At 55.2% G+C, this 12,872-nt stretch overlaps 1 protein-coding gene across 1 annotated transcript in view; it reads left to right on the top strand.

Moving 5' to 3' along the window:
- Positions 1-11,610, top strand: part of MICALL1 (MICAL like 1) — a 29,610-nt gene extending 18,000 nt beyond the window's left edge. Inside the window, exons 8-16 of the mRNA XM_012801210.2 lie at positions 179-555; positions 1,988-2,403; positions 5,196-5,330; positions 5,971-6,097; positions 6,184-6,274; positions 6,405-6,478; positions 8,914-9,028; positions 9,251-9,297; positions 10,291-11,610. Coding sequence (XP_012656664.1) covers positions 179-555; positions 1,988-2,403; positions 5,196-5,330; positions 5,971-6,097; positions 6,184-6,274; positions 6,405-6,478; positions 8,914-9,028; positions 9,251-9,297; positions 10,291-10,412 — 1,504 coding nt within the window. The 3' untranslated portion in view covers positions 10,413-11,610. The remainder of the gene's footprint in view (positions 1-178; positions 556-1,987; positions 2,404-5,195; positions 5,331-5,970; positions 6,098-6,183; positions 6,275-6,404; positions 6,479-8,913; positions 9,029-9,250; positions 9,298-10,290) is intronic.
- The last annotated feature ends 1,262 nt before the right edge of the window (positions 11,611-12,872 follow it).

The raw sequence follows: 12,872 nt of genomic DNA, 5'->3' as shown, positions 1-12,872 counted from the left end.
TGGGACCACAGGCGCCCACCACAACGCCTGGCCATTTTTTGGTTGCAGCCATCATTGTTGTTTGGCGGGCCCGGGCTGGGGATTCGAACCCGCCACCATAGGTGTATGTGGCTGGCGCCTTAGCCGCTTGAGCCACAGGCACTGAGCCTGGTTTCTGTTTCTTTCTGCCTCTCTCTAGGACACCAGCTTCCAGAAAGGACCCCCCATGGATCACACTGGTGCAGGCAGAGCCAAAGAAGAAGCCCGCCCCACTCCCCCCTAGCAGCAGCCCTGGGCCGCCTGAAGGGGACAGCAGCTGGGTGGAGAATGGAGGTGTGGCAGAGGGGGCCCAGCCGAGCCCAGCAGCCAGTCTGGAGTCCAAGTCCCATAACCCCTTTGATGATGATGACGATGAGGAGGAGTCCACAGCTGCACCCAGCTTGGCCATCAGCCCTGCCCCAGCCCACCCAGAGTCCACACCCAAGTCCCTGCATCCCTGGTACGGCATCACCCCCACTAGCAGCCCCAAGGCAAAGAAGCGCCCTGCACCCCGTGCGCCCAATGCATCTCCACTCGGTGAGTGCCTTTCCTCTGGCTGTCCTGGCAGTGGGAACTCTAGGGTGGGCTACTTGGTCAGCTTAGGACTAGGGCTGGCTATGTATAGCAGAGCCTTTCCTGGCCAGGTGCCTGGCTCTCCTCTCATTTAATCCCAGGGCAAACCTGAGAGTGTCACCACTTGCTAGGTGAGGAGACTGAAGCACAGAGAGGTGAAGTAATTTGCCTGGGACACCAGTGCTTTAGCAGTGGTGGCAGGATTTGAACCCACGCAGTTTAGCTTGAGCCTGTCCCTCTCACTCTCCTGTTGTGCTAATTAAATGTGTTATCCAGTGAAGTGCTCAGTATAGCACAGTGTGGGGCTGGTGGAAAGTGTGCACCAGGGGCCAGCACTAATCCTACCCAACCCAGTCACTGTTGCTGCACTTGCTGAGTGACTTGGCTCTCACTTGGCTGTATGTGACTCGGGTGTAGTGACTTTGAGCTGTTCCCTCCCTGAGCTGTCCTCAGCCTGCCCATCTGGGAAATAGCAGTGGGCCAGCTCCAGGGTGCTGTGCCTTTGCATCCAGGTCTTCCTCCCTCACGCAGGCTCACCATAGTGTCTGGCCTTCACCTTCCAGTGTTCACCTTATGCCCCGGGCTTGGCACTTTCCACCATGGCTGGGATCTAGCTGCCTCCAGGAGCTTAGTGGGACCCCATCAGGCAGTGGAGCCAGCCACCTGCTAGAGGCCACCAGAGACAGGTTCTCTGAGGGTCTGAGTGGAACCCTCGGACCCCCTAGCTGAGCGTGGCCTGTCTGAGTGGAGGTGGTGAGCAGCTTTGGGGTACACTGGGGGGCATGAGGGTCAGATACAGCAGGGTTCAACCCCAGCCCTTGCTGGGACAAATGCCTTCTCTCTGATTCTGTTGCCTTGTCTGGAAGATGTAGAGGACCCATTTGGATGTGTGGCATTTGTCATCCATGGGGAAATAAATTGGTGCCTGGCAGGGCCTGGCTAGAGCCAGCTGTTGTGAGGGCTGCCTGCTCTCCTACCTCTTCCCTGCAGGTCAGAGGCAGAGAAGAGGCTCCCTCACTTCCTCTGGCCTTCTCATTTGCCAGAGTCCCCACCCTTCCTGCCTGGTGGCTTTGCCTTGGGCTACACTCAGGCATGGGGGTACCTAGCAGTGTGGGGGGAAGTGGAGCCAGCAGGCCTTCTGGCTGAGTGAGTGAAGAGCAAAGATGTGCCACCAGGTGGCAAGCAGAACATGAGGAATGTGGGAGGCACTTGGGTGACTGGCTGCTCTTAGTGACTTTGGTCCTGCCTTGTGTTTGCTGTTGTCTGGACTCTGCCTCATCTAGACATGGGGGGCATGGGTTTTCAGGGCTACTGCGGCTCTGTGGAGCACATTAGGTGAGGCTGGAAGCCCTGATTGTGCCCCCTTGTGAGGTGCCCACCTGCTTGGTTTGTACAGCTCTGCACGCCTCCCGTCTCTCTCACTCGGAGCCACCCTCGGCCACACCATCACCAGCCCTAAGTGTGGAGAGCCTGCCATCAGAGAGCTCCAGCCAGATTGCTAGTGGGAAGCTTCTGGAGCCGCCAGCTGTGCCCAAGAGCTCCTCGGAGCCTGCTGTCCATGCCCCTGGCACCCCTGGAAACTCTGCCAGCCTTTCTGCCAACTCTTCCCTGTCCTCCTCTGGAGAGGTGGTACAACCCAGCGTGGTGCAGACACCTCAGGCCAGCCCTGGACTTGCCCCCAAGACCAGGGGCAGTCCAGGTCCCCAACCAGCCAAGCCCTGCAGTGGTGCCACCTCAACCCCACTCTTGTTGGTTGGAGACAAGTGCCCAGCATCTCCCCCTGAAAGTTCATCCCCACAGTTGCAGCTAAAGGTGAGTACTCCCTCACCCTCCCCAAAAGTTATGTCATCTCTGGTGGATGTGGGACTGTCCAGGCTTGCATCTATGCTGGCCCCTGGTTTCTTGAGTGGCCTGTCTATGCCCATCTACCCATTCTCCAGTCTGTTCACTGAGGCACGAATCCATCTATCCATCTTGCCCCCACTTGCTAGAGCTCTCATCTATCCGTCTACCTGCCCACCCACTTGATTATTTGTATCCTTTGCGTCTGGGCTTGTTTACCTGTGCCTGACCCCTGCACTGGCCCATTTGGGATCTATTCACCAGTCTACCCTTTCATTAACCCAGGCTCTGTTGCTGCCAGAGCCTGGGCTGGATTAAGCTGCCTTAAGACCCTGTTCTTGCCCTCTAGTGGCTTACAGTGTGCTCAGTGAGACAGGAGTAACAATTGATCTGGAAGGTGATCTGGGGTAGGAGGGAGGGGATGACTCACTTTTCTAGAGACTCAGCCTCCCTGTCATAGACTGGGGCAGCTGGTGCTCACTGAGCACCTCCTGAGTGCCTGTGTTTGGGTCCCTGGGCTCCAGAGGTCATATAGATGGTGGTCCCTGTACTTGAGACGCTCACAGCCAGGTCTGGAGAAGGTGCTGAAGTGACCGTGCCACTGCGTACAGTATTTGTAGTGGGCAGGGAAGGGGATCAGCCCTCAGGAGGCAGAAGCGCCCAGGACACACACGTATACCAGATGCATCTGTTGAATCTGAGGATGGGGGGTGTCTTCCTCTTGAGGGGAAGTGGGTATGAGGGGCCTGGCTGGGCACCTATCCCAGGCAGCTCCTCTTGCAGATCCTTTATGAACTATTGGCTCACTTGTTTCTCTGCCTCACGCCAAGGAATCGCCTGCGGTTGGGACATTCCTTTGGGCATCCTATTCAAGAGGGAGGGGTCTCTTTCGCAGCCACAGGCCCTTTGTATGGCCTCATGCCCTGATACCCTCTGAGTGCCCAAGGTTCGTCTGTGTGGAAGGTGGCAGGACAGCTCATGGGGGCAGCCTGTGGCCTGACCATGGCTGCTGGTCTATTCCTACCCTTGTGCATTTCAGATCTCCTTTAACCTTCCCTGGCCTGGGCAACAGCCTTTTGGGCACTTATTTCATCTGTGTCTCCCTCTGTTGGGTGACCTTGAGAAGGCCCTACCCACTTCTGGGCCTCAGGTTCCTATTTATGGCGAAGGCCTACTCAGCACTGAATTTCTGGACTGTTCTGCGATCCCCCTCGGTTCCCTGGAGGTGGGAGGGTGGATCAACTTTGGATTCATCCCCCACCAGCACGATGCCTCTTTCAGATACCTGGCTTCTGTCCCGGGGTGGGTGAGAGACTGGTTAGAGGGAGTTTTGTGGCTGAGAAAAGGCTGGAAACCCTTGCAGGGCAGAGAAGCTTTGTGCTCTTTGGCTTCACTGGGCCCCTGCAGTGTGTTTGTGCATGAAGGGTGCAGAACCTTAAAAGTGCCTCCTTCTGGGGAACCCCCATGCACCTTCACCCCAGGATGAGAAGAGAAATTTTTTTTTTTTTTTTTTTTTTTGAGACAGAGCCTCAAGCTGTCCCCCTGGGCAGAGTGCCATGGCATTACAGCTCACAGCAACCTCCAACTCCTGGGCTCAAGCGAGTCTCCTGCCTCCGCCTCCCAAGTAGCTGGGACCACAGGCGCCCGCCACAACGCTCGGCTATTTTTTGGTTGCAGCCATCATTGTTGTTTGGCGGGTCCGGGCTGGGGATTCGAACCTGCCACCTTAGGTGTACGTGGCTGGCTCCTTAGCCGGTTGAGCCACAGGCGCCGAGCCATGAGAAGAGAATTTTACCAGCAGCAGGAGCAGGAGCCAGGTCTGAGGTGACCCTGAGTCCCTGCCACACCAGACTTGGGCCTCAGCACTCCCCATGCTCCAGAAATCCCAGGGCAGCTCCCACCTGAAAGACTCTCCCTGAGCTGGTTCAGGCCCTACCCAAGCTACTGGGAAAAAGCTGGGTCAGCACTCCTTGGAGCACCCCAGGCCTCAGACAAGGCCTTTATAAGGGACCCAGGATAATGCCTGTTTCTGATGAGCTGGGGAGTGTGCTGGGAAACACTGACATGCCTCAGTGGTGGGGTTACCTGGTGGTGCTGGCCTCAGAGAGGGGAGAGGTTCCCTCAGAAAACACAAGGGCACAGAGCTTGAGCACTCTGGATGTGTGGATGGTGGGCTGGGCAGCAGAGGGTGGGGTCTTTTGGGCAGAGAGGGAGCTACCCTCCTCCTCCATCTGCTGGCTAGATGTGAGGGACAGGATCCTGCTTTTGCACCCCTGGCTGGGAGACGCTGGTGAGCTGCTTTACCTCTCTGAGCCTCAGAGTTCCCACTGGGGAGAAGGTGGCTATGTGGCTAAATGAGCCACTATAGTCCTGTCTTGCTTTGAGTCCCATGTTCTGACCACTGCCCCTCAATGTTGATGGCTGCCCAGGCCATGACACAGAGTCTCACCCCAGCTTGGGCCCTTGGGACGTGTGTGGCCCTGAATCTCTCTGAACTTGGATTGACTCAGCTGTGAAGTGGGCATTACAGCACCCACTGTGCAGGGTAGAATTAAACAAAAATGTGTAAAAAGCACCCATGCAGCAGCTGACACGTGGGAGGTGTTCTGGAAATGGAAATGTTTGTTGAATGAGAGCATCAGAGATAGGATTTGGGGAGACTCTCTCTGCCTGGGCCCTCCTGCCCCCAGGGGTCCTGGCCTGCTGGGGTCTTGACTTCTCCCTTCCTAGACTTACCCTGTGTTCTGCCTCCCTGCCTTTAGTCTTCCTGCAAGGAGAATCCTTTTAACCGGAAGCCATCACCCGCAGCATCCCCAACCACAAAGAAGGCCACGAAGGGATCCAAGCCAGTGCGGCCACCTGCCCCAGGACATGGATTTCCACTCATCAAACGCAAGGTAGCAGCCTGGGGCTCCAGAGACCTGGCTGGCTGAGGCTCAGCGCCCTCCCTTTGGCAGCTGCAAGTTGCCTGTAGGACTCTTAGAGAGGCTTGGTGTCTGGGCGGCTGCCCTCAGGTATTCAAGAGGGGGCTTTTGGGTGATCCAGCCTGAAGACTTGCAGCCAGGGGGATTTAGAACATACTAGCCCTTCACAACCAAGAGGGTGGTGCATTTCATTTGTTCCTAACAAAGTTCGAGTATCAAAGCACTTACAAGCTTCTTAAACTGATTAGAGTGTTCTCAAGATTATCTCTGTAGTAGGGTCACTTTCACTGACATTGTAATATCCTTTCGGAGTGGCAGAGCAAGAGAGGCATTTCCACGAAGGGTAGGAAGTTGTGCCTGTTCTGTTGTGTCTGTTGACTCTGTGACCAGTGGCATGCAGAGCCTATGGTTGTCCCCACACTGAGCCTTTCCCCACAATGGGACCCTGCCTTTTTACCACACTGGCATGGGGGCCGGGGTGGGGCCCCTGCAATCTGCAGTGGCCAGTGCCGGCCACAATAAAGGATAAGCTCCTGGCCCCAGACTGAGCCAGAGGGGGACAGGTGGAGGAGGGGTCGGCCATCCTTTCAGTGACCAGGTCACTGTCGGGCAGGTCCAGGCTGACCAGTACATCCCGGAGGAGGACATCCATGGAGAGGTGGACACAATTGAGCGCCAGCTGGATGCCCTGGAGCACCGTGGGGTCCTGTTGGAGGAGAAGCTGCGAGGCGGCGTGAATGGTGCGGGCATTGGCAGTTGGGACCAGGGCTGGGAGCCTCTATTCCTGGGGGCTGAGCCCTGGCCTCAGCAACTCTCTGGCTTCCAGAGGGCGGTGAGGATGACATGCTGGTGGATTGGTTCAAGCTCATCCACGAGAAGCACCTACTGGTGCGGCGGGAGTCCGAGCTCATCTATGTGTGAGTCCCCCACACCCTCACCAGGCTCCCTCCCAGAATTTGTAGAGCTTAGAACCTAGAACCTGTGCCATGCCCCCATCACTGTGGCATAGGGCAGGACAGCCAGATCAGTTGCCTGTTCCCACCCCAGCTTCAAGCAGCAGAACCTGGAGCAGCGCCAGGCTGACGTCGAGTATGAGCTTCGATGCCTGCTCAACAAGCCAGGTGAGCAGAGACTCTCTGGCACCTGCCCCAGGGGACAGGTGATGCAGAGGAGTGGACCTCATTCTTCTCCTGTGGGTGTGTGGCAAGTGGATGGACAGAGCCTCAATGGGGAGTGCACAGGCAGACTGGTGACAGAGCCAGGGAGGGGGAGGCAGGAAGGATCCCTGAGGATAGGAGAGACTGTCACAGGTGGTAAGAAGCACAGAGCCATGGCAGAAAAAGGAACTGTATGGATGGCATGAGGGTATGGATGTCCATGGTGTCAGGCACGTGGGCTCTTGGTAAGCATGAGGCTGGAGAACAGCCTGGCCCTATTTGGGCATGGGGTCAGACGGTCCTGTTACAGGTCACCTTGCTGCGTGATCTTGGTATGTTGCTTTGCTTCACTGACTCTCAGTGGCTTCAAGTGCTAGATGGGGTGGGAGGTCCTCACCTCAGAGGGTATCCTCGGCAACTCTCTGTGCCCTCAGAGGTATTGATGGTTTTGTGTGGCTGAGTTGGAGTTTGATGAGAGGGCCTTCATGTGTCCTATGGCCATGACATGCATTGAATCGCAGTTGCTGGCAGGAGCCACAGGACTGTGGAGAGTCCAGAGCTGGAAGCCAGGGCTTGTGACCACTTACTTTCCCATGGCTTGGGCATGGTGCCCACCCTGGCCATTGTTCCCATCTCACAAATGAGGAAAGGGAAGGCCGGGGGAACTTCCCCATTGGTAACAGAGTTGGGCTTCTGTTTGTGTCTCTGGCCTGGGCCTGTGTTTGCACACACGGCCCCTCCCATCTGCTGGGATGGTGGCTGTGCCTCTTTACTGATCTGGGGACTTAGGAGGCTGGAGTGTCCTTGGGAAGCCACAGAATGTCCCTGGCTTTGGCAGGGCGTGGCCATAGCTCAGGGTGCTACAGCGACACCTTATGGCCAGAACGTGCACAGCACCTTTGCCTCCCAGATTGGCCTGGACCTGGGCTGACTATGGCTTCTTTCCAGGCCTGTGTGGTAACTGCACACTTTGGGCTTGTCAGCCTGTCCTGGGTGTTGTCTTTGGAGGGTGAGGCTAGTTTGTAAGGTCCTGAGTCTAATATTCCATAAGGACCATCACTTAGGGGTGTCAGGCTGCCCAGATTCAAATACAGGCTCTACCTTTGCTGTGTGATGCTGGTCAAGAACTTAACTTCCCTGAGCCTCAGTTTCCCCACATGTACACTAGGGACATAACTTTCCCAGGTCCCAGATTTGGGGAGTGGCAGAGTGGGATTTGTCTTTTGTTGTTGTAGTTGTGGTAGAGTCTCACTCTGTCACTCTGGGTAGAATGTTGTAGTGTCATTATAGCTCACAGCAACCTCAAAATCCTAGGCTCAAGTGATCCTCCTGCCTAAGCCTCCCTAGTAGCTGGGACTACAGGCACCTGGAATGACGCCCAGTTTCTTTTCTTTTTTTTTTTTTTTGAGACAGAGTCACACACTGTTGTCCTTGGTAGAGTGCTATAAGTAGCATCATAGCTCATGGCAACCTCAAACTCTTGGGCTCAAGCAATCATCTTGTCTCAGGACTACAGATGGCCACTACAACACCCACCTAGTTTTGGTAGAGACAAGGTCTCGCTCTTGGTCAGGCTGGTCTCAAACTCTTGATCTCAAGTAATCTACCTGCCTTAGCTTCCCAAAGTGCTAGGATAACAGGTGTGAGCCACTGCCAGGCCTAGTGTGGGATTTGAATTTTCATGGTGACTTTGAGGTCTTTCCCTGTCCCCAGAAGTCCAGAACTAGGTTGGGTCACCTGCTTTTGAATTTTGGTAAGGTGAGGGGGTAAGGGAATGTGACAGTGGCTGAGGGGGCCTCAGGATATGTATTTCAATATAGGGATGCCTATGGTGGGTGCCCATCCCTGGAGCCTACAGGATGGGTGGGGGAGGAGAAAGTAATACTGAGGCCCAGGTGGGCCCCTGCAGTTAGCTCCATGGGGCTGGGCCTAGAGGAGAGAGAGAGCCCCGTGGGGCAGCAGGTCTACCCTGTCCCATGGCCTTATCTCAATACCACTTGGGTCACATTGCTTTTCCTGCATGAAGACCCCTGGCCTTACCCTGGCCCACTCATATTCTGCCTCCTGCAAGAAGCCACTGAATGAACATTTATGGAATGAATGAGTGAACATCAACAGGAAACTCTTTGGCACACACTGGCCTTCTCGCAGAGCTATGCTGTGCTGGCCTTGCCCTGGCCCCTTAGGGGTTTTGGTAGGCTGTCTAATATTCTTAGTCTCTTTTATCACAGTTTTATTTCCCTGAGAACTTGTGAACCCCACATTGGGCCCCTCCTTCCTGTGTTCTTGGTATCTAGCGTGGGGCAGGTCCTCAGCCCACCCAAAGCACGTAGGCAATGGCTCCTAGGGAGAGGAGGGTTTTCCTACCACTCATGCTCCCTACTTTTCTCCCTGGATAGAAAAGGACTGGACAGAGGAGGACCGCAGTCGGGAGAAGGTGCTGATGCAGGAGCTTGTGACCCTCATTGAACAGCGCAATGCCATTGTGAACTGCCTAGACGAGGACAGGCAGAGGTGACATGACTGAGGGAGGGGCTTCTGGCCAGGGGCTCCAGGGGGAGGGGCCCAGAGCCTGCTGTGCTGAGGGCCCCATGTGTGGGGCAGCTTCTTGGCAGAACTCAGGATCACCACACCACAAGGCCTTGCCAGCTATGCCCTCTTGCCAGCAATCCCAGCCCACCCAGATTATCTGCTGCATTTTCCTGTGGGGCACTCAGCTTCTTTTTCTCACTTCAGGGAAGAAGAGGAAGATAAGATGTTGGAAGCCATGATCAGGAAGAAAGGTGAGGCCTCTCTTGGGCATAAGGTTGGTGCCTGGGAGTTCCAGCCCACCTGAAAGTTGAACTGCAGCCTGGAGGATGGAGGGTTGGGGGAGGGTGAGGGGGACCTTGGAGCAGGTGCTTCAGGGATGGGGTGCACAAACTCCCAGCCTCTCTTTTGCTGGGGAGGCCATGTGTGGCAAGAGAGGCCTGGATACAGCAAGGAAGGCTGTGGGTCAGGCTTGGAGTGTGGCCATGGGATGCCCTTATCCCACAGAGGAGGACTGTGGCATATGGGGGCATTTTCCCAGAGTGGAGAAATGCAGCTGGTTTGGGTGGGGAGCAGTGCCTCCTGCCGATCAGATCGTGGTGGGAATGGTTAAAAGAGCACTGGACTGTGAGCCAGGGGATCTGGGTTTTGATTTTGGTCCCACCAGTGACTCACTTTGTGAGCTTGTCTTTACTCAGGCCATAGTCAGACTGTGGGGTTCTAGTCTCACCTCTGGTACTTATTAGCTGGGTAACTTGAGTCACGCACCACTCTTACTCTCAGTATCTGCAGAATAGGGGTGGTACTGGCACCCCTCCCGGGCTTGTATTGAGGATTGGTGAGATGACCCATAAAGCACTTAGCCTAGGGCCTGGCCTAGCAAAGAGCTCAGTTGGTGTTAGTCCATTTCAAAGGCCCACATTTTCCTTGTCTGTAAAATTATGGGCTCGGGCAGATGATTTCTGTCAGTATTTGTGATGTGACCCACAGAGCTGTGGGCACCAGCCCTGGTGATTCCAGACTTTTATGGGTAAGTGAATGCCAAGCTTCAGAGTTCCCAGATGGCCTTTTGGTGTGTTTATCTTCTGATCCTTGTCAACACCTGCTAGATACAGAAATGGAGGCTGGGAAAGATGAAATGACTTGTCCAAGGTTCCCCCTGCTGGCCACACACCCAGGCCTGTGTCACTGCCCTGCATGGACCTCCCCTCCCCACTTTGTGAAATGCTCCCCTTTTTCTGCTACAGAGTTCCAGAAGGAGGCTGAATCTGAGAGCAAGAAGAAGGGGAAGTTCAAGACCATGAAGGTGCTGAAACTGCTAGGAAACAAGCGTGATACCAAAAGCAAGTCCCCCGGGGATAAGAGCTAACAGCAGCGAGGGAAGCCAGCCAGGGACTGCCCCTGCCTGTGCCTGGACCACCCACCTCTCTCAGATCAGTGAAGAGGAAAGATGACTTAAGGGGAGGGAGCCTCTGGGTGAAGGCCTCTCACTGTGCAAGGTCCTTCAGCTCGGCTGGGCCAAAGAAGCCTCCTTCTTTCTCTGAGGCCCAGGCAGCTGTGACTCAGCCCTGCCCTGTCTGGTTCTGATGACTCCAGATGCTGTGACTGACCCAAGGGGGGGCAAATAAGAGCCTATGGTCCAGGGAGGAGCAATGGCTGAGCACATCTGCTCCTTGTCCTGCCCAGCCCCTTCTGTGACAAGGTGGCTTCTTGGGCCGTCTTCCCTCTGGACCACATCCAGATGGGATTCTTAGCTCTCAGAGTTCTGCCCACAGTGACCTCTGGCCTGGGTCTCCCACTGCCAGTGTTCTGTAAGCAGGGCCTAGCTACACTTCCTGCCCTAGCCCTGGCTCTGAGTCTCTGTCTTCCTGTATGTAGGGGTGTCCCTGAATCCCAGGCTCTGCTCACTCAAGAGCTCTGTTAATGAAGTGTCTAAGTTTGGGCTCACTCCTGAGTGGTCTATGCTGTCAGACACAAATGGGCCTCAAGGGCAAATCCCTGCCCCTGCTTCCTCCGAGGTCTAGGGGGTGCTGCCCTTATCTCCCCTCATTCCATGAGGAACCTCACCTTCCAGAGCTGCCATGGCCATGCTGGGGCAGGTGGTTACTTGTGTAACACCCCCCAGTACTCAGTCCCCCGGAAGGGCCTCAGGGGGCAGGCCTCAGATGCAGTTCTGGTTCCTGATTATTAGCCTGGGGAGGGTGCTAATCTTGATTCTTTAACTCATAGTCTGACCTCTAATTTAGGCTTCCTCCAGCATCCCAAGTCCAGGGGCCTGTGCCCATTGGTGGTCATCAGTAGTCTGTCTGTTCTCCCTGATGCACTTCCACTAAATACTGATGGCCACTTGCCCTACAGGGATGGCTGTAGGAGAGGGGATGTGATGGGGACAACCCCCCTTTCCTTAGGAAAGGTGCCCAGCAGCTCTTTGTCAAAGCACTGTTGCTATAAGCTATCCCTGGGACGCCCCCAGGCCTCCTCCCTGAAGACACCTCTGGGAAAAGATCACACTGTATTAACTTGTGAGGATTTTCCTCATCAACAATAAACAGAGACAACCTCAGCTGGCAGTGCCCTGCAGCCTCAGGGGATGGCCATGTCCACTTTCCTGCTTGCTGTGCCATGCCTTGTGGCTGGGCATCCCTGGGTGCCCAGGGGGCCCAGGCCCATGTTAGGGCTGCCCTCCAAGAGGGACTTGGCCCTCACTGCCTGCCCCTGGGCAGGATCCTCTTCCTTTGCAGGGAGGGGTGGCTGCCTGTGCTGTGCTGCCCCTGGTGGCTTCTTTCCAAACATGCCTGTTGGCCTGGCATTGAGGCCACCAAGTCCAAGGCCCTTCTGGGGCTAAGCAGGTAACATGTATGAACTGGGCCTGGTATAAGCTATGAGATGGCTCCAGTAGGCTGTCTCTGTGTTAGGAGACAAGGGTGGTGGGGACAGGGGTCACTAGGATGCCTGCCACAGCGTGAGAGGGCGTTTCTCATACAAGTCAGCGGTAGCCTTTGGGAATGAACGTGGGCACAGTGTTGCCAGATGTTTTCTATTTTGAGAAGGTGGAAATCCAGATTTTGCGTGGAATTTATAAATGTTGACAAATTATTTGAGTTTGACAAGAGTAGGCAGATACCATATTGTCAAGGGTTGGCAGAATTTGTCCTGGCGCTGTCCATTTTGCTGCCATATGGTGGGGCCTTTCAGATGGAGGACAGATGTTCCCGTCAAATTGTACCCTCTGCCGCTAGGTTCCACAGGGTATGTGACACAGCCTTCCCGTGCGATGTCCCTGAGCCAGCCCTAGATGGGCCTCTTACTCTGCAAACCAAAATTGGGTCATGTGACCCAAGGCTTCTGTGACTCCCTTCAGGTGCAGGAGATAGGGTGGTTTATGGGGGTAGGAAAATGGCAGAATACTGGGGAAGGCTCATGGGTTCAACAGTTAGAGGGAAGGGGACCAATGGACTGTGCACTGGGCCAAGGGTGGAGGCTGCTTGCCTTGTCAGGTGACTCCTCTCAGCAGCCAGTAAGGGCTTCACAGATGGGCAAACACATGCTGAGGCTGTGGGTTCTGCCCAAGGTCACACGGCACACACTGGGCTTGGAACTCCAACGCCAGGGCTCTTTTAGTGTGGACCTCTCCCTGTTCTTTTCTTTCTGTGGATCATGGGTTTAGTGGAAACACATAAAGCTAACTTTTTTCTTTTTAAAAATATTTCCATTACTTTATTTATTTTGGTCAGGGCTGGGTTGAACCCGCCACCTCTGGTATATGGGGCCGGCCCCCTACTCCTTTGAGCCACAGGAGATGCTGTAAAGCTAACTTTTTTTTTTTTTT

The sequence above is a fragment of the Otolemur garnettii genome, unplaced genomic scaffold, assembly GCF_000181295.1.
Source record: "Otolemur garnettii isolate 467f Iridium unplaced genomic scaffold, OtoGar3 scaffold00007, whole genome shotgun sequence".
Taxonomy (NCBI): domain Eukaryota; kingdom Metazoa; phylum Chordata; class Mammalia; order Primates; family Galagidae; genus Otolemur; species Otolemur garnettii.
This window is presented reverse-complemented; position numbering and strand designations above follow the sequence as displayed.